Source organism: Heterocephalus glaber, unplaced genomic scaffold (assembly GCF_053883595.1).
Source record: "Heterocephalus glaber isolate CG9 unplaced genomic scaffold, H.glaber_assembly_v1.0 deba00001497, whole genome shotgun sequence".
Taxonomy (NCBI): Eukaryota; Metazoa; Chordata; class Mammalia; order Rodentia; family Bathyergidae; genus Heterocephalus; species Heterocephalus glaber.
In genome coordinates this window covers 122,282-144,885 of record NW_028258320.1, presented here as the reverse complement: position 1 = coordinate 144,885, position 22,604 = coordinate 122,282, and the positions used below count along the sequence as shown (strand labels likewise).

General features: G+C 45.0%; 1 protein-coding gene across 20 annotated transcripts in view; it reads left to right on the top strand.

Moving 5' to 3' along the window:
* The window catches only part of Fkbp5 (FKBP prolyl isomerase 5), a 107,080-nt gene extending 89,941 nt beyond the window's left edge, over nucleotides 1–17,139 (top strand). For all 20 annotated transcript variants that reach the window (XM_004846705.4, XM_087184429.1, XM_004846704.4 and 17 more), the window contains 5 exons: nucleotides 70–160; nucleotides 2,720–2,803; nucleotides 11,826–12,011; nucleotides 13,795–14,034; nucleotides 14,722–17,139. In XM_004846705.4, the coding sequence (XP_004846762.1) occupies nucleotides 70–160; nucleotides 2,720–2,803; nucleotides 11,826–12,011; nucleotides 13,795–14,034; nucleotides 14,722–14,829 (709 nt within the window). In that variant the 3' untranslated portion in view covers nucleotides 14,830–17,139. The remainder of the gene's footprint in view (nucleotides 1–69; nucleotides 161–2,719; nucleotides 2,804–11,825; nucleotides 12,012–13,794; nucleotides 14,035–14,721) is intronic.
* Nucleotides 17,140–22,604: the final 5,465 nt, after the last annotated feature.

Genomic DNA, 22,604 nt, shown 5'->3' with positions numbered 1-22,604 from the left:
GGATACCACGGGAAGTGCCTGGAAATACACCAATTCTTTTTAAGTTTTACTTTTTACTCTCCATTTCAGATATGGTTTTGGAGAGGCAGGGAAGCCTAAATTTGGCATTGAACCTAATGCTGAGCTTATATATGAAGTTACACTTAAGAGCTTCGAAAAGGTGAGAAAATACCAACTTCTGTAATCATGGTAGAGTTCCTCTCCACCACTTTCTGTTAACTCTGTTAGTGGGTGGTATAGATAGTCGGTGTTTATTGCTGTATCGTGCTCCTCATTACCAGGTTTGTCTCGTCTCCCACACTGCTACTAGAGCATGGGACAGCTGACATAGCACAGCTGATATACAACCAAAGAGCTCAGTGTTCTTATTTTGTTCCTACGTGTCAGCCTTTTTTTTTTTTTTTCAACTTTTTTGGTTAGAATCCAAGACTTGTTCTCTTATTTGTTCCTAGACTTGTTCTTTTTGTACTTTTTTTCCTGGGTTGAGGACAAAAAGGTTCACATACTGCCAAGCAGCTCCTTAAGGGAGTGGGGCTCAGCTTTTCAGTGCTGAAGGGATCGTACCCTTCTGAGGAGTCACCAGGAGGCCTACACTGTGGCTCCAAGTTACTATCCCAGTTGCCAGACCATGGGAGCCGCTATTCCGTGTCCCACCAAGGACACGAGAAAGAAGGTCTGCTAATCCTGGGCCTTACAAAATTCTTTCATACCTGTCAAAGTAGAGAAGCCAGAGAATTTGTCAGTTGCCTTGAGCTCCAGAAAGAGTCTGCCTCCGTGGGTGTTTTTCCAGCCTAGGCCCACCTCTGGAGGTTCCCAGCACTGTGAACTGGACAGACACGCAGCACATGCCTGAGCCATGCATTCTGTCAGCCAGCTACATACAGCCCCTGTGTAACCAACGCCCGTTTCCTGGAGCTCCTCAGAAACTGCCTTTTGTGTTCCTGTTTTATCTCCACACAGTACAGCTACCTCCGTCCTCTGTACTTTAAGCTTTGGCATAGGAATGTAACCGTTTATATTTTATTAGACTCCAAAAGGAAATTGTTGTCCTGTAGGCCTGAGACTTTGGGCTGAGACAGTGTGGGGAGGATTTCTCCCCCAACCGGGGTCCTTCTAATCAAACCCCTCCCACAAACACACTCTTCTCCCAGTATCACTTGTTGCCGGGCAACCTGTCACAAAGTCCTGCTAAGTCTTCACTGACCCTCCTGGGCTGACTTCGCAGCACCTCGCAGTTTTATTAAGGAAGAAGCAAACAATCTTTAGCACATGGCTTTCCCGTTTCCCTTGTTATAGAGGAACCCCACCCCTGCCCGCCTCTCTGTGCTTATTTAGGAGAATTCTCACTCACTGTGGCATGCCACAGCAGTCCTGTGCCGGCCGTTGCTCCATGAGTGTATTCATGCAACCCTGCTAGGTATATGCACACACCACAAGGCTTGTGATGCTGTTGGGGCAATGTAGTTTAATTCTGCCTTTCAGTTTTAAGACTATATTTATGCTCCATAAAGACTGAAGCCAATATGAAAAATGCAAATGGTCCTTGTTAACCAGGCTTTTAAATAATTGGGCTGAATTTTTAGGAGGCAACATGGGTTGCCAAAATATGAGTACCCCCCTAATTCCTGGCTGTGGCACCAGGAACAGACACTAATTGTCATGTCGTACCCCACCCCTGCCCCCACCCCCAGTGCTGGAGATGGAACCCAGGGCCTCATGCATGCTAGGCAAGTGCTGTACCACTGAGCTGCACCCTAAGTCCTTACTACTTGTCTTTTGAATAGAGAAAATTTTGTAGTTACCCACTTATACTTCATAATTCATGTGCACTAAATAGCACTAACCACACCTGTTACCAGTTTCCCAGAAAAACCCCAATTGTTCTGTTGACTTTATGATCCTAAATCTATTTTTTATATTTTTTTTGGTATCAGGGATCAAACTCGGATCCTTGTGCTTGCACAGCAGGCAGCAAAACCACTGAGCTAAACCCCCAGCCCTATGATCCTAAATCTAGCTGTTCATATGGAATATGCAGTTGTTTTTGGATTATATCTGAGGTGGTAAGAGAGTAAGGATGCCCATAATACAAACTAGCAGGTGACCATGAGCTTATCTACGGCTCTGACATGATGTTTCTACACGAGCTTTGCTCTCTCATTTGTTATACATAAAATTCCCCAGTTACACATCTGCACTGTGATACCATTCAGAGGCTTTAGTATATCTTGGTTTTTAAAGCGACAGGTCCATGCCCCAGAATTTTGAAAATTCTGTGTGGATATATAACTGTGACTTGACTACTATAGTGCTTCCATTTTAGAGTTGAAAAACTGAGGCTTGGGAGAAACAACTTGCTCAACTTAGAAGAGCAGTTTAGTGGCCAGGTTTGCAGGAGGAAATTAAAGGACCCCGCCTTCATTGGCTGGTGTGGCCTTGTCATGCTAAAAGTGACTGTTTTTACAATGCTCCGCAGTTTATGCTCCTTACTGTGCTTTGCCCGTCCCACTGCCCTAAGCAACATGGGTCAAGCTGCAGTGTCGCCATCATGGAAAGTGAGTTCTTAAAGCAGTAGAGAGAGTGCTAGGCTGGCAGTGGCTGGCAGTGGCACATGATTGTAACAGCCAGTGTGTTTTGAGATTTGGGTTGGTTCTTCAGGGCATCAGCCAGTGGTTTTCTTCATGCGCTCATCTAACCATTGCCACAAATTTACACACAGGCCAAAGAATCCTGGGAGATGGACACCAAAGAAAAACTGGAGCAGGCTGCCATTGTCAAAGAAAAGGGAACTGTGTACTTCAAGGTGTGTGAGTCCCTGTACAATCCTTTCCATTTCAAAGGATTTGATCAGGTGGCAATGAATTGTGCTGATGTTCCCTACTCTGAATTCTGTCAACACCCTTCTTGGTAAGAATAAGCCCTCATTTTTACATGTCTGCCAGTTCAGTCTAAGGAACGGTAAGAGAAGAGTAAATAAATATGAAAAAAATACACACACCTCTTTTATACATTACAGTCCAGATTGCAGCCTTCCATAAAGGCAGACCAAGCCTGGCTTGCCCACCTACCACTGAATCACTGAAGCCCTAAAGCATCTTGCCTGGTACATAGACAGAATAATTGTTAGCAAGTAATAGAATTCACAGGAGTAAATTTCACATCATTTTCCTTTTTACTGTCTTGTTGAAATCATCAGGGCATGTGAGAAAAGGAAAAAGAATATGCAGATTTCTTTCACAATAAATATCTACTTATTGAATATTCTCCCCCAAAGTATTGTGTTATATGTGCTTATATGTAAGTGTAGGCAAGGTAATAGTTTCCTTAAGACTTATTATTATTGCTCTTGTTTTGCTTTAGTTGGAGGGGGGCTGTACTGGGGATTGAACCCAGGGCCCTATATATGCTAGGCAAGCACTCTCTCTACTACAGAGCTATATACAGAGCCTAAGACCTGTTTTAATAATACTTCTAACCAAAAAAAAAAAAAAGTATTCTCTTTAGTTATTAGATGGAAACAGCAAATATCTCAACAATAAGTCTTTAGCATTTATTTAATATAAACAAGAAATCTATCACTACTTAGCAATATTGCTATAACCGCATAGCAGAATAAAGGTGTTACCTAGTGATGCCAGCTGATACTTGACACATTTCCCAGGGCTGGAGTAGATGGCACAGTATCCAGGTCAGCCATGCACAGGTTTCAGAAGAAACTGACAGGAGGAGGGTTCATTGGTTCTAATGGCCACGATGATCCCATGAAGCATCTTCAGAAATTCCTGAGTGATACTCATCATTTTGCTTCTCAAAATCTCTTTCCTGTCATATCTAGGAAAGTGATATTTTCTCCCTTAGATCTTAAATCTCCAGATGCAAGAAAACAGAAACCCGGCCAAGGATTTAGCTCAGTGGTTCTGCCGCCTGCCTCACAAGCGCAAGGTCCCAAGTTCGATCCTCAGTACCAAAAAAAAAAGAAAACAGAAACCACACTTAGTTCAGTTCTAATCTGAGTGCTCTTCCCATTGCTCGCCCAGCCTAAGACTGCATCCTCAGCACTGCAAGCACGAAGGGCTTTAAGAGAGTTAGAGTGGGAATTTTGTCAAGGCTTCTTTCCTTCTTTCTTGTCTTGTCTTTTCTTTTTGCCATTCCAATCCATGAGCAGAGATAAGTGATGTTTCTCAACAGTATAAAGCAAGGATGCCTAAAAATAATTTCACAAGTCTTTGTGGAGAATGTGCTGTAAGACATGCCATTGAGTTTATAGCCTTGTCTGGGGAGAATGCTAACCCAAGTGAAATGACTAGAGAATTATACAGCAAAGTATAATCAACACCAAAGAAACACAGATAGACAGCCGCCTGTACAGTTTCTGTTTTTCAAACTTTGAGCCAAGACCCACGATTAGGTCATTGAGTCAGTTTAGTAGAAGCTACTACAGTGTGTAGTAAGGATAAGTTTTGTTGCATAAAACTTCTGTTTATTATGAGTGGGTACAGGGTTGTATTTTAAACCGAAGGTTTTATTGTGATTTGTAGTCAATTTTGAAGTCTACAGGTTTAAATATTTATTTGTAATTAGTACATATACTAAGATAATGTGTAGGTCATCAAAGCATTGGGCTATGAGAGAATGAGCTCTAAATTGAGAATTTGGAAAACTGGGCTTTATTGCTCTTCAGATGATTTAGTCATTTAAACATCCAAAGAGGGGCCTGGGATTTAGCTCAGTGGTTTCGCCACCTTCTGCGCAAGCGGAAGGACCCAAGTTCAATCCCTGGTACTAAAAAAAAAAAAAAAAAATCCAAAGAGATTTTATTTTCATGTGGAAAATGAGAGAATTACACTAGATGACCCCCAAGTTTCTTTCCACCCCTAAATTTCTGTGAGTTTCTGAACTCACGAGTCCAAGTTGATATTTTAAAAACTCTGTTTGAGCCTATTGAATACAACTGCACTACTCAAGGTTCCAAATGGATTATTTGTATACCCAAATACATAATACACTAGAACTAAAAAGGTTTCTGTCCACATCATAGGTCCAGAATGATATTCCTGCCAGGGATTTAGCTCAGCAGCACCACGCCTGCCTGGCAAGCACTAAGGAACCCAACAAAAACAGAATAATATTCCTGGGTTCCATAAAGGTTCTAGCTGTACTGCCATGTGCTGTGTGACAGCATTTCGCTTAACAGTGGACAGTTGATGTGACGATGGTCCTAGAAGAGTACAGTGGAGCTAGAAAGTTCTGCCACCTGCTGATGTCATAGCTGTCCTAATCCCGCGGTACAGTGCGTCACTCTCATTTTGGGGGATGCAGATGTAAATGGATCTGCTCTACCAGAATAGAAAAGCATAGCACATACAATCTAATAAGCACCTGTGTCACTGGTTTAGGTATTTACTGTACTGTACTGCTTATCATTAGAGTTTAGTCCTTCTACATATTTCTTTAAAAAGTTAACTGTAAAACAATGTCAGGCAGGTCCTTCAGGTGGAGTCCCAGAAGAAGCCTTGTCCTCTCAGGAGACAATAGCCCCTTGCAGTCATTGCCCTTGAAGACCTTCTAGTGGGTGAGACGCGGTGGTGGCAGACAGTGGCCCTGAGGACCCTGACCCTGTGCAGCCCCAGACTCCTGTGTGCTTATGTCTTCTCTTTTTCAGTACCGGGAATCAAACAGTGCCTCTCACTTGCCAGGCAGGTGCTGTGCCACTGAGCTACATACTCATGTTTTCATCTTTAACAAGGACCTGAAGAAGTAAAGAAAAATATTTTAGGAGAAATGAACTTACAGATGAAGGATACAAGGACAAGATATCTTGTACAGTCTTCAACATGTTTCTGTTTAAGCTAAAGTGTTATTACAAAAGAGGAAACATTTTAAAAATTAGTTTATAAGGTAAAAATGATATAGTAAGCAAAGGTTAATTTATTATTGAAAAGAATAGTATTTTTACTAAAGTTAGTACAGCTCAAGTGCATCCTGTTTGTAGGTCCATGGTAGTAGACAGTAATTTCCTCGGCCCTCGTATGGCTCCCGCACACTCACCTGGAGCAACTTCCAGGCCTGTAAGCTCCATTCGTGGTAATGCCCTAAACAGGTGTACATTTTCTGCTTGTATAAATTGTATAGTTTACTGCATCTTTTCTGTGTCTAGATATGTTTAAATACATAGGCACCAGGTGTTACAGCTGTCCAGTATTTAGTAGAGTAACGGGCCTAGGAGCAGTGGGCTGCACCATACAGCCTAGGAGTGCAGTAGGCAACACCGTGTAGGTTTGTGTGAGTGCTTTCTGTGGTGTCCTCACAGAGACTAAATTATCTACCAGTCACTTCTCAGAGTGCATCCCCATCATTGTTTCATCTATCACCCAACTTTTAAATACCTTTTTAACAGTTTGGGAACTCAAAGCTTCTGACATTTGACTAGAATTATATAGCGTGGTAAAGTGGCTTCTTCTGATTAAGGAGTGTTAATTGATTGCTGATGACACTGAATTTTACAGAACATTTTCCATAATGAAGTGACGTCCTGAAGCTGTATTTCATGTATACCTGTATCCTGATTGTATACAGAGACAGCCGGAATGAGTGATCAGTAGCAGAAACCAGTACTTAAGGATCTGTACGATTACTCTGTTGCTCATTAATGTCACAACTGCAACCATGATTTGTATATTTCATATTATGAACCTTCTTAAAATTACTGATCTTTGAATAAACTCTGGGTCAGCAGTCACACATATGGAACATATTATTTTTAACATGCAATTTGATAGACAAGATCTTTCAAAACATTAGTCTATTGGGAAAAACTTAAGGAAAGGTTCAAAAACACTGACCTAAGACTTTTCTCCCAGAATTTTTCTGAACATTTTGTCCCACTAAACACTTCCCTGGAGGCACCTTCCTAATTGTAGATAAAATATCACAGCAGGGACCCTAGCTCTAGCGTAAGCTTCAGAATGGTGGGTGGATAGTCTCCGGCACGCTTTCCCTTCCCCTGTCAAGCCTTGGGGCAGGTTTCAGTCTGCCACACTGCCCCCGCTTTCCGGGGTGTTTGACTTGATGCGTGGTCTGTAGGCACAGAGTCCAGTTGTATGGCAAGCAGAGGCGGGCTGGACTGGAAATTATTTCATACACATTGGCTCTCCACCTGTACTAACCTGTTGGTTTGGTTTATACTAAGAGTGTAAATCTCTCCCCCTTTGCCAGGAGGTTTTAAATGGGAATCAGTGTGCTGACTGGACGGTGAAACCTCCTGTCAGCCTCCAGACACTAATGAGAAGAAGAGTAGAAGATTCTTCATTTGGCTCTGAAAATAATTATTAAGCACGGTTAGCAACCGATACTATGCCAGGCATTGTGCAGACCATTTCCACAGACATGCCTCTTGCCCTTCTAACCGACAGTGCCTGGAGGACAAAGGGGCTCAGACTGTCACACCTGGGTAGCGTTTTTCTCTTCCAGTTTGGCCGCGAAGTGAGAAGTATGACCATGCGGCGATACGGGGTTCTTGCGCCCCCTTGTGCTCCTGGGAAAGAAGGCAATTTTTAAAGCGTGCTCCCTGAGGATGACTATTCACCCATGGAACTGCTGGAGACAAACCAGACTCTGCAAGGTTTTGACCACCCTTGCTGAGCCAAGATATTAGTAATCAGTTTAGATACAAATAATCTATGAATCTAGAAGAGTCTACCTTGTCTGTGTTTCTCCTTCTTTGTTTTACTGCGTGTGTGTCCCTGTGTGTGTGTGTGTGTGTGTGTGTGTGTGTGTAGGGGGAGGTACTGGGGATTGAGCCTGAGGACATTCTGTCACTAACTTACACACCCACCGCCCTTCCTAATTATTTATTCATTCATACATGTATACATACTTTGAGTCAGGGTCTCACTTAGGTGCCCAGGCTAGCCTTGAATTTGCAGTCCTCCTGCTTTAGCCTCCAAAGTAGCTAGGATTACAAGCATGTGTCACCATGCCCAGTTTATCTATGGATTCTTAAACTTCAGTACTAGTGACACAGGGCTGGATAATTCCCATTTGTGGGGACTGTCCTGGTCAGTGTGGCTGTTTAACATCCCCTGGCCTACACCCACTCTGCCAGTGGCACTACCCCCGCGCGCGCGTGTGCGCGCGCGCACAGGCACACACACTTGTGATGACTAATAAGTCTCCAGATGGTACCAGGTGTTCCCTGGGATAACAAAATCACACCCCCACCCCCACCCCCGTCGAGAACCACTCTGTTTTAGTATTTTAGAAGCAAGAATACTGCAAAACATGTTTTGGCTCATTAGAAATTGAAGTCTAAATAAAATTAAGTGGTGCGTGCCAAAATTGCAGTACTCTGGGTGGCTGAGGCCTGAGGATTGCAGCTTGGCAACTCAGTGAGACCCTTCCTGTCTCAAAACAAAAAAATTTAAAAGGGCTGGGGATATAGCTCAGTCCAAAGGGTTCAATCTCCAGCACTGAATAAGTGAATGAATAAAATTATGAAAGAGATTTTATAAAAATAAAGTTTCAGAAAATGTAAATGCCTTGTAAGTGTAAAAGAATTATTAAGCCTACTATGAAAAAAAAAAGCCTACTATGAGTTTTTTTAAGAAATCACAGTCTTCCACCATTCTGATTATTCAGAACATACTAAACTGATAAGATCAAGGTTTTTGTCCTCTCTGACAGCTTTCCCTGTAACTGTGTTGGGAGATGATCAGAAAAGTCAGTGGGTCCTTTAAAGATGAAAGAGGAAGAGAAGAAACCGGCATGACTAGGGATGCCTCACCTAACCTACATCGGATGGCATCTTTACATCTCCATTTTTGCTTCCAGTGATGGGAAGTTTGTTTTGGGGTTTTTTTTCCTTTGGTACCAGGGACTGAACTCAGCACCTTGTGCAAACAAGGCAGGCGCAGCACCACTGAGCTAAATCCCCAGCCTGATGGGAAGTTTTTATGTGCGTTTTGTTTTTGTTTTTGTGTTTTTGTACCGGGGATCAAACTCGGGACCTTACACTTACGAGGCAGCACCACTGAGCTAGATCCCCGGCCCAAGGGCCTCGCCCTTCTGACCTCATCTAGGCCTCATTACTTCCCCGAGGCCCCCATCTCCAAGTCCCATCACCCTAGGACCAGGGCTTCAGCATGGAAATGTGGAGTGGGGGACACAGTGTGGTCCACAGCACGTACTTCTTTTTTTTGTTTTTTTTTGGTACCAGGGATAGAACTCGGGTCCTTGCGCTTGCGCAGCAGCTGGCAAAACTGCTGAGCTAAATCCCCAGCCTTCACATGAAAGTTTTATCACAGCCTTCTGAGGCAGAGTATGACAGACAGAATCTAGTGCCTTTCTCCTGCATAGCCTCAGCACCCTTTGCCCCTAAGTTTCTGCAGCAGAACTGATGAAGTCAGTCGTCCCATCCCCACACAAGTGACTTGTGAAGAAGGACATCCAGGGGACATAATATAGCCCCGTGAAGACCCAGTCCTCGCTGCCGGAAAACCCACCACATGGCTTCCTTTCTGCTGGCACGCCTCATCACCACACCACTCACTTCAAGCCTTCAGAACAGACCCCTTCTCTTTCACTCACTCTGTTCTCTTCTTACACAGAGCCATTGGCTGAGGGCTGGAGTCTGTGGGGTGGGACGCACTCACTGCTTTGAGTGTGTTGAGTCCCAGTGACATTGTTGGAGCTAATGTCCTCACGGGTCTGGCTGCTCTTCTGTCATCTGGCAGGGTGTGTCATCTGTGTTCTCAGGCCTGTACTCATCTCCTGCAAAGGAGAGCCCTCACTTCTATCCCCATTGTTGTGTTTTTACCAGCTGTCACTCCATTTTTTTTTTTTTTTTTTTTTTTTTTTGGTACTGCAGAGCAAACTCGGGTCCTTGCGCTTGCGCAGCAGGCAGCGAAACCGCTGAGCTAAATCCCCGGCCCTGTCACTCCATTCTTTCATTCATCTTAAAGTACATTGTCTCAGCCCCAAACTTTCTTGTAGAGAGCATATGTGTGTGCTTGTATATACATATGTATATTTATATACTTTTTATTCACATGATGCCTTTGGTTACAGTTGTTAGAATTGTCATTGGGTAAAAGCAAAAATATGAGTAGGAGATTTGTCTCACATAGTTGGCTGACACCTATGTGATTTGTGTTGTTTCATAATTATTATTTGTACTCACTGCTGCTAGTCAGCTTCATATATTCATTCCCATTGCCTTTAGATCAGCCTCCTGTAGGCTATGGACCCACTCTAGCCCACTGCCTGCTTTTGTAAGTAAAATCTCACCAGGAAACAGTGAAGAGACAGTGTATAGAATAGGAAAAAATTTTTGCCAGATACTCCTTCAGCAAAGTACTACTATCTAGGATATATAAAGAACTCAAAAAAAATTAGACCTGCCCCATAAAGAGACCAAATGGATAAGTGAAATGAATAGACACTTCTCAGAAAAAGAAGTACAAATGGCCAATGAATACGTGAAGAGATGTTCAACATCCTTGGCCCTTAGAGAAATGAAAATTAAAACAACACAGATTCTGTCTTGCCCCAGAAAGAATGGCCACCATCAAGAAATCAAATAATGGGCCGGGGATTTAGCTCAGTGGTTCTGGCACCTGCCTTGCAAGCACAGGGTCCCGAGTTTGATCCCCGGTACCAATAAAAAAATCAATAACAAATGCTGGCAAGGCTGGAGAGGTGGGGGGAGGAACCCTTCTACATTGTTGGTGAGAATGGAAACTAGTACAGCCACTGTGGAAATCAGTATGGAGAGGCCTCAAAGCACTAAAACTAGAAATTCCATTTGACTCAGCTATTCCCCTTCTAGATATCTTCCCAAAAGAGTTAAAGTCATCATATTACAGTGACACATGGCACACCCATGTTTATAGCAGCACAGTTCATAATAGCTAAATCTTGGAAGCAGCCTGTATGTCCATCCACAGATGAGTGGATGAATAAAGAAAATGTATTTAAACACAATGGAGTACTCTGCTATAACAAAAGATATATTTGATTCGTTTGTAGGAAAATGGATGCCCCTTAAGACCGTAATATTACGTGAAAGAAATGAGACACACAAACTTAAATATCGCATGGTTTTTCTTATATGAGAAACTCATATATAGATGAAGGAGCAAAATAAAAGATAAGAAGAAACAGGGAGATAGATCTTCTGTAAGTGGGAAGGGAAGCAAGAGGAGGAGGGAGGAGAGGGCAAGGGGAAGTAGAAAGAATTCAGATGTTATTTATATGTACCAGCTCCCCATGAGGAATGTAATCATTATGTACTGCAAACCTGTACTAATAAAAAAATTTTAAATAGAAAAAAATTTCACTAGGGCACAGGCACCTCCACTTATATATACCTTATCCAGAGGTGCTTTTGCCCCACAAATGACAGAATTGAATAGTAGCAGCAGAGTCTGGTTTAGGTGGCTCAGGTTTGCTGCCTTTGGGACTACCTCTTGACAGACTGCAGTATTTACTGTGCAGTGCTGACCACCAGGAGAGAAGAGAAAATTCCCCCTTCGGTAAACTAAACCGATCACCATCCTTTTGAAAGATGGATGAGTATCGGCATTGAAGGATGAACCAGAGGGACAGGCAGACCACGGGAAGGGCTTGTGCAGTGCTAATGCACGTCAGCAGCTTTGCGGCCACAGGGCTCCCACGGGAGTGGGCGGGCCTAGAGAGCCGCTCCTGGGAGAGGAGGGGCTGCTGCAGGGCTCCACAAGGGGTCTGGGGTGGAGGGTGGGCCCTCTTGAGGCAGGGCCGCACTCACACTTCGAAGTACAAGAAGTAAATCCTAGCTTTTTTCCTCCTAGGGAGGCAAATACATGCAGGCGGTAATTCAGTACGGGAAGATAGTATCCTGGCTAGAGATGGAGTATGGTTTATCAGAGAAGGAGCTGAAAGCGTCGGAATCATTTCTGCTTGCTGCTTTTCTGAACCTGGCCATGTGCTACCTGAAGCTCAGAGAATACGCCAAAGCTGTGGAGTGCTGCGACAAGGTAAAGACGCCTCGAGCTGGCCAGGTAGTCCAGACCTTCTTTCCCACGCACATGTGGACCAAAGGCTGGAGGGTTTTCCATTCCGCGTATTTATTTGCATGTTTGGGGTTATTTCTCAGTATAAATTGGGAAAATTCAAAAAGATTTTTATTACAATCAAACTTTTCTGATACTTAAGAGTACTCATGATACCTTACAGATAAAAGTTTTCATAAAATTAAGCAGTTTGCAACCACGACCTTCCTTCCCCCTTGGAGTTTGGTGTCAAGAGTGGGCATGTAGGAACGGTTCCCCGTGTAAGAGCAGATTCAGCTCCCGCTTTTCGGGGCTCTCTGTACCAGACTGCACCCGCTCCTCCATGGAGGGTATATACGGCACTTCCTGTTGCTGTCCCGTGGCATATATGTGAATAATCTGAACCCCCGCAGAGCACCCGTCGTCCCTCTCCGTTCTCAGATCTGTTCTCACATCTGCGTTACTGCTGCTGTTTCCCATCCTGATACTGTACAGGAGGACGCACTTGAGCAGTCACACCATTCTGACGCTTTTGCCCACCTAGTACTGGCTGTGTTTGGTTTCAGAGGGAACAATGCACATTATATGATAGGTAAAGCTACAACCTGGCTGCATTTTAAAAGATAGACAAAGCAATAAGAAAAATAAAAGGCAATAATTTTGTGCATTTTTGTAAGGTGTTTGTTTTTTCTTTCATTGTTGATACTAGGAAATAAACCCACAGCCTCACGCATGCTAGGCAAGTGCTCTCTGACACACATCCCAGCTTTTTGTTTTGAGACAGAGTCTCACTAAGTTGTCAAGGCTGGTCTCAAACCTGCCACCCTCCTGCGTCAGCCTCCCAAGTAACGGATTACAGGCATGCACCACCCTGCCTGTCCTGTCTTCACATCTTTTTTTTTTTTTTTGTACCTGGGATCGAACTCGGGTCCTTGCACTTGTGAGGCGGGTGGTGGAACCACTGAGCTAAATCCCCGGCCCTCATTCACATCTTTTGACTAGATTATTTGAAGCAATTCTTTTGATTGAAACAATCATATAATACCTCTGTCAACCCTTTGTTCTCCTCACATATTTGTCTTTTGTTGATTGTATCTTTCCCTAGAAATTTTTAATATTTACATGGTCAAATCTGTCTCTTTTTTTCCCTTAGGGAAAAAATCTTCACTAGCCTAACATTACAAAAATAATGGTTGTATTTCATAACTGTGGGGAGTTGTGTGTAGATTGACCTAAAATTTATTTTTGTGTTTATAACATGAAGAATTTTACCCTTTTCTATGTGGGTAGCTGCTGCCCCAACCCATTACTGCAGTGTCCCTCCTTTGCCTGCTGACCTAGATCATCATCGCTTTTACCTACAGTACTGAGCCTGATTCTGACCTGTAGTGCTGCCTTGTCTGTCCATGTACTAGTAGTCAGACTGAATCTCAGTCGTTCTGTAGTAAATCTTTCTTTGGTAGGAAGTCCTTATTTTCTTTTCCAAAAGTTTGTCAGCCACTGTTGGCCACTTACTTTAAAATCAACTTCTTGAAGACCCCTCCTAAATATAAAGACTTAACTTGAAGTTATATTAAATTCAGAAACTGACTTGAGCAGTACATTTTGATCAGTAATTACCTAAAGCTCCCTTTTCAGTACACCTTTTCCATCTGCTTCTGTCAGAGGGCTTTAGGAAGCTGTTTAATTGCTGAATTTCTTATTAAAATGTCCACAAGTGAACAGGGCTCCGTCCACCCTTTCTAAAAGAGAGACCATCTGTCCCTAGGCCCTTGGACTAGACAGTGCCAACGAGAAAGGCTTGTACAGGAGGGGAGAAGCCCAGCTGCTCATGAACGAGTTCGAGTCAGCCAAGGGTGACTTTGAGAAAGTGTTGGAAATCAATCCCCAGAATAAGGCCGCCAGACTGCAGATCTCCAAGTGCCAGAAAAAGGCGAAGGAGCACAATGAGCGGGACCGTAGGATCTACGCCAACATGTTCGAGAAGTTTGCGGAGCAGGATGCAAAGGTGCGTGCGGAGCCGCTCGCCTCGGGAGAGAGCAGGGACTGAACTCACCTTGGGCTTTGTTCCCAGAGGGCTGAGTGTGGGGACAACCTCGGGTAGGCAGCCCAGGACGCACAAGACCCGAGGGCCATGCGCCGTCTGACGTGAGGCTGGCGCGCGTCCGGAAGTGCAGGAGGGCTCGCCACCCCCCAGGGGTACAGGCTGTGAGCCCCTGCATGTCCAAGCAGATGTGAGGGAAGTAAATGCCCCTGAGACGTACTAAGGCTATTATTGTTTTTTTAATCACAAACCCGTCAGGGTTTTTTCCACGTGCTACTTCATTTTTGGGACTGGGATGTGTACTGGAAGCAGTGGCCCCACCGTGGGCACTTTTACCTTGAGAGTTGGGAGCCAGCTAGCGAGCGAGCACGCGCAGTGCTGTCTGGAGACAGGCAGCCACGCCTGGTCGCCTGGTCCGAGTGCGTCTTCCCCACCCGGCCCCAGTGCCTCCGGGACTGAAGTGCTCAGCGGCTGTCCCCTGCAGCAAGCTCAGCGTCTTTACCAAAGAAAAAAGCTCCCAGTCCAGCACTGGCACATCCTGCCTTACCCAACCAGGCAATCCAAATAAAATCATAGTAGTAAAAGTCTGGAGGAGCCAAGATTGTATACTTCTTTTTTCTCTAACCACCTTGATTTTGTCTTCTTCTTCAGGAAGAGGCCAGTAAAGCATTGAGCAAGAAGACTTTAGAGGGGGCCACCAGTGAAGAAGGGACAGAAAGTAAAACAATGGAAGACGGGAAACCTGAAGGCCACCTATGATGCCACGCCCAGGAGGGGAGAGACTCCAAGAAACGGCCCCTCCTCCTTGGGCGGTCACCCAACTCAGGACTAAGCAGTGTTTAGTGTAAAGTTTGTTACAGTCTGCGTGATTCTGGAAACAAACAGCACAACCAGTAGCTTCCCAAAAACACCCACCCTGCTGCTGCCCAGTGGGTTCGCTGAGGGCTAGCATGGGACCACTCCAGGTGGAACAGAACAGCAAGGGCTGCTGGCGTGGATCACGCCAGCCCTCAGTCCAGCTCATTTCAGTTTGTCAGCTTTCGGTGTCCACTGCGGGATCTCTTCAGAAGATTCCAACAATTTGGCGCTGATAGATTTTACATTTGAACTTTAATAGCCCCGCAGAAACCTTTAAAAAACACTTAAAAGAATTCTCCTTTCCTAAGGGTGGGTGTGGTGAGGGAAGGAAGGCGAGCTTTTGTTTTTTAAATGACTGAAGTGCTCTGAACACACCTTGTTGCATTACCACCGACAGAAGCCGCAGCAGAGGGCTTGGGGAATCCCTTCATTTCCACAACAGGGCCACAGACTTGAAAGCCAGAACCTCAGAGGCCGCTTGCTTGCTGATTGGCAACTTCCCAACCCCTCCTCAGCCAGCCTCCCCTCTGGCCTGTGCCTGGGGCGTCCTGCTGTCATTCCTAGCACACCCTTGACGGTGGGAAGGTGGGAGTGCGAGGGCAGGAGTTTCTGGATTAGCTTTCCCGTTTCGGATGAAATTTTGAGGTGCTGAAATGTGAAAAGAGGAGTCAGAATTGTGCTTTATCTTCCCTTGCTATTCCTTTTAGGAAATAATGATATTGCTGCTATTCAGCTTGTTTCCATTCTAAGCCTTGCTATTAAGAATTTAAGACTTGTTCTTATAATATCTCTGACCTGAAGTTGATTTATTTACATATCCATTTAGGATCTATGCAGCTTTTATGTCCTCTTTTTTTTAATTATTGGCTTATAAACATGTATATTGGTTTATGGAACTTTACACTCTATCATACAAAAATCATTTTGACTTTTTACAGTTTAGTCGCTTAATTTTTTAAAAAGTCTGTTGGGTTGGAAAGTAAGTATCAGCCCTTATACCTGAAGGGTTTCGGGCAGATGCTGTATCTTCCTGTGCTGCTAGCTGCTCTGTTCTGGTTAGTAGTGAAAGGTGAAATGGCTTCCTGTGCAGGTACAGCGAACCTAAGTCGCCAGTACTTAGAGCAACCCTCAAGACAAATACATGCATGTAGTTGAGTGTCAGCCTTACGGGTAAGCACATGAGACAGCATGGCTTTCTTCCCACAGCCCAAGACAGATTCACGGGAGTGCATCTGTCAGCCCGAGAAACCATTTGCCTAAACCGAGAACATCTCACTTTCTTAGATCCTAAAGAACACTGGCGGTTACATTTTAGATTTCTTTTTATTTTTATGCCTTTAAGGAAACATTTGCATTACTAAGTTAGGACCTTAAACTTTAAAAATCAAGTTGTTTTCTTTTATCCCAGTCTTCTCTATGGAACAAATGAATTAAATTGTGAGGTTTTCCCTTTAATAAGTGAAACTCTCTAATTTCTCATTTACACTTCTATCTTTTGTGCAGTGTTTCTTTATTTTATTTTACTTTTTTTGGTACCCGGGATCGAACTCAGGACCTTGCACTTTTGAGGCAGGCGGCGAAACCACTGAGCTAAATCCCCGGCCCATGTGCAGTGTTTCTTTAAAAAACCCGTCTTTGGGCCAGGGATTTAGCTCAGTGATTTCTCCGCCTGCCGCATGAGCTCAAGGAACCAAGTTCGATCCCCGGTACCGAAAAAAAAAAAAAAAAAAAAGCCCCCGTCTTGCCTAAGAAATATGAAAAGCAGAAGTGATTTTGCTTATTTGCTTAGCTGTTCAGTATTTTCAGCTCTGTTGACTGGAGCATGATTCCAATGAGGCTGCAGAGATTTGAGCCTAAAAAGGTTAATTAGTTTTTTGCAGGTAGCAAATGAAAAACTGTTTTGAAAAATCACATGACCTGCCCAGGGCCATGAGGGGAGCTGGGCTGCGTGTCTGGGAGAGGGAGGGTGTATGAGTGGCTCCACGCGGGTGACAGCAGGTTGCCCGCCACCACTTGAGAAGAGAAACTTAGTATGTCCCTGTATCAAATTCATACTCTTAAACGGTTTGCATAGATATCAGAAGATGTCTTTGAAGCAGTGTTAGATTGTATATGGAGTGGTGAGTCAACAAATGATGACTTTAAAATTTGGTTCAGAAGATCATTTAGATGCACTATTTCATTCCTTCAATAAATTTTTTTTAAAAGCTATTTTCTATCGTCCTTGTTTTTGCTTAGTCTTCAGGAAAGGCTTTGGTTGGAAAACCGTGAGGGACCACCTTGAAATGAGGCGCCAGGACCCCAGCAGGCGACAGTGCCTCGCCCTGCTCTGCCTCACAGCCTGAGGCCAGCACTGGGGCAGGGCAGCGGGTAACGCATCTCTGTTCAGATGGACCAGATAGACAGCAAGGGTTGTTTTTCATGAACTAGCAGATATTCTACCTTTTAACTGATTTTAAGATAGATGCAGGGGTCGGGGATTTAGCTCAGTGGTGCCGCCATGTGCCTCACAAGCGCAAGGTCCCAAGTTCGATCCCCAGTACCAAAAAAAAAAGATAGATGCAATTTGGGAAATGAAATTTCATTGTGCTCTTTAATATATGAAACCCAAGCAGACCTATCTCAGACGATCTTCCATGCTGAGCATGTTTTCCTTTCTTGCATAGCACATTGCATCAGATACTCATCCTGACAAGCTCCGAAAGCCCAAAGAGAAGCTCACCCACACCGGAGAGTCCTGCTTTCCACACTGCACAGGTGCAGCGGTGCGGGGACAGCAGTGCACCTTCTGTCCGACCCTGTGGTCAACGCAGGTTCTTTTATTCCGAGTTCTTCGCTTCATCTCTGTATTTGAATTCCCCTCCTCCCTCTTTGGTGCTAAGGTATTTGTTAATGAAATAAGTTGCATTATTGGCATTTTTTCCCTAAGCAAGTAAGTCAGTTTTCTGGTTCATAGCATCAGCAGTAAATAAATAACCGTTTTGGTGGTGCTGGAGACTGAACCCAAGGCCTCACACAGGGGAGACAGCTGCTCTGCCATGGAGCTGCAGCCCAGGTGAAGAGCTCCAGCCGCATGGACTTGACCTTCTCCACAGAGCTGTGAACCCAGCCTTCATCATGCTAGAACTCTCTGTTCTCTGAGACCTTCGCCATCATTGGTGACAAAATTCATTGAATTTAGAACTTGTTAGTAAAAATCCTGGCACTCAGAATCCCCCAACCTAGCTTCTTATGCATCTGCACAGCAGTGACTGGCAGGAGTGTGCAGGAAGGGACGTTCTCTAGCGGCTGGAATCTGTTTGGGAGGCCCTTAGGGCTTGCCTTCAGGTTGGTCTGTCCTTCGTGTCTGAGTGTCTGACAGATTTCTGGAGGAGCTTGGGGAAGGATACAAAGAGAAGATGGGACAATCTGGACACAGCCACTTGCATTGTTTATCATCTATAATTGCCCATAATCTACATGTGTGACCTTAGTATGGTGCAGGAAGGACATCACTGAATGTAGCTAAGGAAACCTTTGACAGCATCCGAGGGCAAATAATCGCAGCCTGTAGAGGAAACGGTCTGAGCACTGCCCGTAGTACAGCAGTCCTTTGTCTCCTGGGGATGAAGAAACCCTGGAGGACAGAGATTGGGGAGGACCTGGCATGGTGACGGTGCCCACGCTGGTTAGGTCACCTGATGTCCTTGCACAGATCCAAAGTCGGATGTTTTCTGGTTTGAGGGTCACTCCACTGATACAGGGAATGAGGTCATGGTCTGCAGGCTCCCCAGGCACTGAGTGGACTTGGAACACAGCGCTGTACTTTGGAGTAAAGCTGGTGTGGGAACCTCGGCCCTGAGTGAAGGAGAGGATCTCTTGCTTCCAAGCAGGCCCTGGTTAAGGCAAGTCAGGGTGGGCACTTGTCTTTCCAGACCTCTCGCTGGGTCTCAGGTCCTCAGCACCTGCTACCTCGGAGCCTGATGGGGGCAGGCAGAGGCTGCTGCTGTACCACTCTGCTCACTTTGAGCATCCATTAAACACGTGTGACTAGAGGGATCCCAGTGTTTTCTTCACATAAGCTGGAGGGCAAGATCCTCCAGGCTGGTGCTGCGTACCCAGCGATGACAAGGGTAGGGTGGGAATCGGCTCTAAGAATGGTGCAGAGGAAAAGCCCTGTAGCCACAGGTGCAACTGGCCATCGCTGCCACCTGGGACTCCTCCTCCTGTGTGCCAGGCACATCATCTCTCCATGGGCCTTTCACAGGGACACAATGTGGCTGCTCTGTCATTACCACCTTCGGAATCACACTGGGGCCATGTCCTGGCTGAGCCAGAAGGTCGGAGGGGAGGAATTCTGATTGTGTCTTCCCTGCTTGGCTTAGTTGATGCCTTACCAGTACAAAAGTGTCTAAACCTTTCCTGGGGTGTTTAATATCCCTGGCTTGGCCGCTTTAGTATCATGTGTCCTCATAACCCCTTGCTGTGGTCATTGTGAGTTTGCTTGCAGTCACCCCCCTGAAGTTTCTGTCCAAGAAAACAAGCCCAGAAAAGCAGGTAACTAATGTTAGTATTTGGGTACATGACTAACCCACCAAACTGATTGGAGGTCTTTGTATTGTATCTGCTCACAATGATGTTTCCACACAGGACTCCTGATTTTTTTTTCCAGTCTAAAAATTTAAACCCACATGTGCACTGTCACCCTCTGTGTGTACCAAACTCTTCCTAAAAATGACACTAGCCTGTACATGTAGTTAGTAAAATGTGGCTCCCTACCCTTCAGAGACCAGGGACTCATCCATGGCGTCACCCCTCAGCATCCCTACACCTCGGGCACCATAGTAGATGCTGAGCTGGCTTCCTGACCTTATAAGGCAGCCTCTCCTCTCTCAGTGGCCCTTCAGTCCTATGACTTCTTGAGATGGGGAGGCCAGGATCACGCTGTATTCGAGCTAACTTTGCAGCTTGATTTTGCATCTTGAATTCTTCGCCAAGTGATGAACCCATGGCACCTTGACTTGGACAGTCATAACTGTAAAACGGGTCCATGGTCTTCAAGGTACATGGATCTTAACTCTATTCCCAGTCACAACTGCTAACAGCTCAGCAGTTGGAACAGATCAAATGGAAAGCAGAGGGCTTTGCCAGCCCCTAAGCCTACTGTGAACTTAGCACTGCAGCACTGAGGTGAAGGACCAAGCCCCCAAGGCTCAGCAAGTTCACAGAAAAGAGCAAAATCAGGCCTACAGGTAGGTGGCTGGCTGTACATTGCTGAATATCTGCCATCTACTGCTGATCCCTACAAAATCAGGCACCGGAATAGGAAACTCAGTCCTGCCTCTCCAGCTCTCCGGTCCGCGCAGCCTTGTGGAGGCCTGGCTGGGCCAGAGCCCACCCATACTGACTAAGATGACTCTTCTGCCCACACACCGGGCTGGCACCTGCGCTGCAGAAAGCACCCTGTGTGGAAGATTCCCAGCCCCACCTGAGAACGCTGGCCTCTGGCCTGGGCCCTGCTTGATGGTTTTCCCTGGTGGAAGAGTCTTAATCTCCTTGGAGAGGAGCCTCACTCTTCCAAGGTGACCCGGGCAGAAGTCGGCACAAGGAGCCATGTCTTGAGGCAGGACTGCTGCCTGAGTTTCCTTTATTTACAGGGTAGCTGCCAGATGCACTGTCCCTTACCGGTCCCTGGAAGTACTGAGTTTCAGGGAAATGTGCTTTCCATGTGCCTGAATTAGAAGTCCCCCTTAGAAAGGTGTCACTTCCTGACCATTCTGGGGAGCCCCACCCCTTTGCACCAACACACCTTTCTGCAATAGACAGCGGCTTTGAGTGGGCCAGTTGCTGTCACTCACACACACACACACACACACACACACACACACACTCACACACACACAAGTCACTCCAGTTTCTGTATGGGTAAGCTTCCTTTGAGCCCAGCGATGTCTTGCTGACATCTTGCTTAGTTGTAAGAAGACTACTGGGAGGGAGGTTTGCCCCCTTCAGATACCAAACATGATGAATCCATGCCACCTTCCAGCAGGGAGTCTGGGCCTCGGCACCAAGTCGCTGGGAAACACAGTTGGCCAAGTGAGACAGACTGCACCTCCCTGGTGTGGTTTTATGAGGCCAGCGTCACAGGAGGGCCCTCAGCAGGTCCCCATCAGGACAGTGTTCCTGAGAGGCGGGCCCCTGTGATCTTGCAGAGCTCTGTGCTGACAGGAATGTTTTAGGTCAAATCTCTTAGTTGCCCTTGGAATCTCAGTTTCCTTACCTGTAAAATAAAAATAGCTAGTATTTATTTAACTTAAAAAATTTTAATTGTAGTTTTAGAAAACATAAATTTTACCATTTTAGCTGTTTTCTTTTTTTATATAAGTTTTGTTTTAAAACAGGGCCTTGCCATGTTCCCCAGGCTGGCCTCAAACTTCTTGGGCGAAAGTGATCCTCCTGCCTCAGCTTCCTTGGTAGCTGGGACCCAGGTGTGCAGCACAACACCTAGTTTATCTTAACCATTTTAAAATGCAGCATTCTGTGTTGCGTATATTTACTGTGCAGCCAATCTCCAGAACATTTTTATCCTGCAAAACTGAAACTATACTCGTTAATAACAACTCCCGATTCCCCCTCCCATCCGCCCCAGTAACCACCATCCTAAGTCTATGAATTTAACTACTCTAGACACCTTTACACAAGTGTATCAAACAATATTTGTGTTCTTGCGACTGGATTGTTTTGATTGGCATCGGCCCTCAGAGTTCCCCGTGGTAGCATGAGTCAGAATTTCCTTTCTGAAGGCTGCATAATCCATTGTTTTTGTTTGTTTTTGGTTTTTTTTGGGGGGATGTTTGGTGCCGGGGACGGAACTCAGGACCTTGTGATTGAGAGGCAGGCAGCAGAACCACTGAGCTAAATCCCTGGCCCCTGTAATCCATTATTTACCAGTTCCATCTGTTGATGGACGCTTGGGTTGTTTCCCCCTTGGGGCTACTGTGAATAAAGTAGCTGTGAACATGAATGTACACTATCTCTTCAAGACCCTGTTTTCAGTTCTTCTGGACATACAAGTAGAATTGCTGGGTCACGGGCTAATTCCATGTGTATCTTTTTCAGGAACTGCTACACTCTTTCATAGCAGCTATACCACTCTACATCCATCAACAGTGCACTGAGTCTCCAGTTCCCCCATGTCCAACCCAGTGCTCATTAGTTTCTCTTTTTGTCTTGCTGATGGTGTGAGGTAGCATCTTATGGCTCTGATGTGCAGCTTCCCAGTGGAATAAATTCCCTGTCCCATTCTGCCCCTTCTAAGTATCATTCCAAAAGAGTTAAAGGCATCATACTATAGCGACCCATGCACACCCATGTTTATCGAAGGACAACTCATAATAGCTAAATATTGGAAGTGACCTTTGTGTCCATCAACAGATGAATAGATAAAGGAAATGTTCTTATACACAATGGAGTGCTACTCTGCTATAAAGAAGGAAAACTTGAATCATATTTAGGAAAATGGATGCACCTTGAGATTATATTAAGTGAAATAAATCAGATACACAAGCTTAAATATTGCATGGTTTCTCTTATATTGAAAAAAACCAATGTATGCATAATTTAAGAACAAAAATAAAAGCTAATAGGAAACAGAAAGATCTTTTGCAAATAGGAAGAGAGCCAAGAGATAAAGTGGG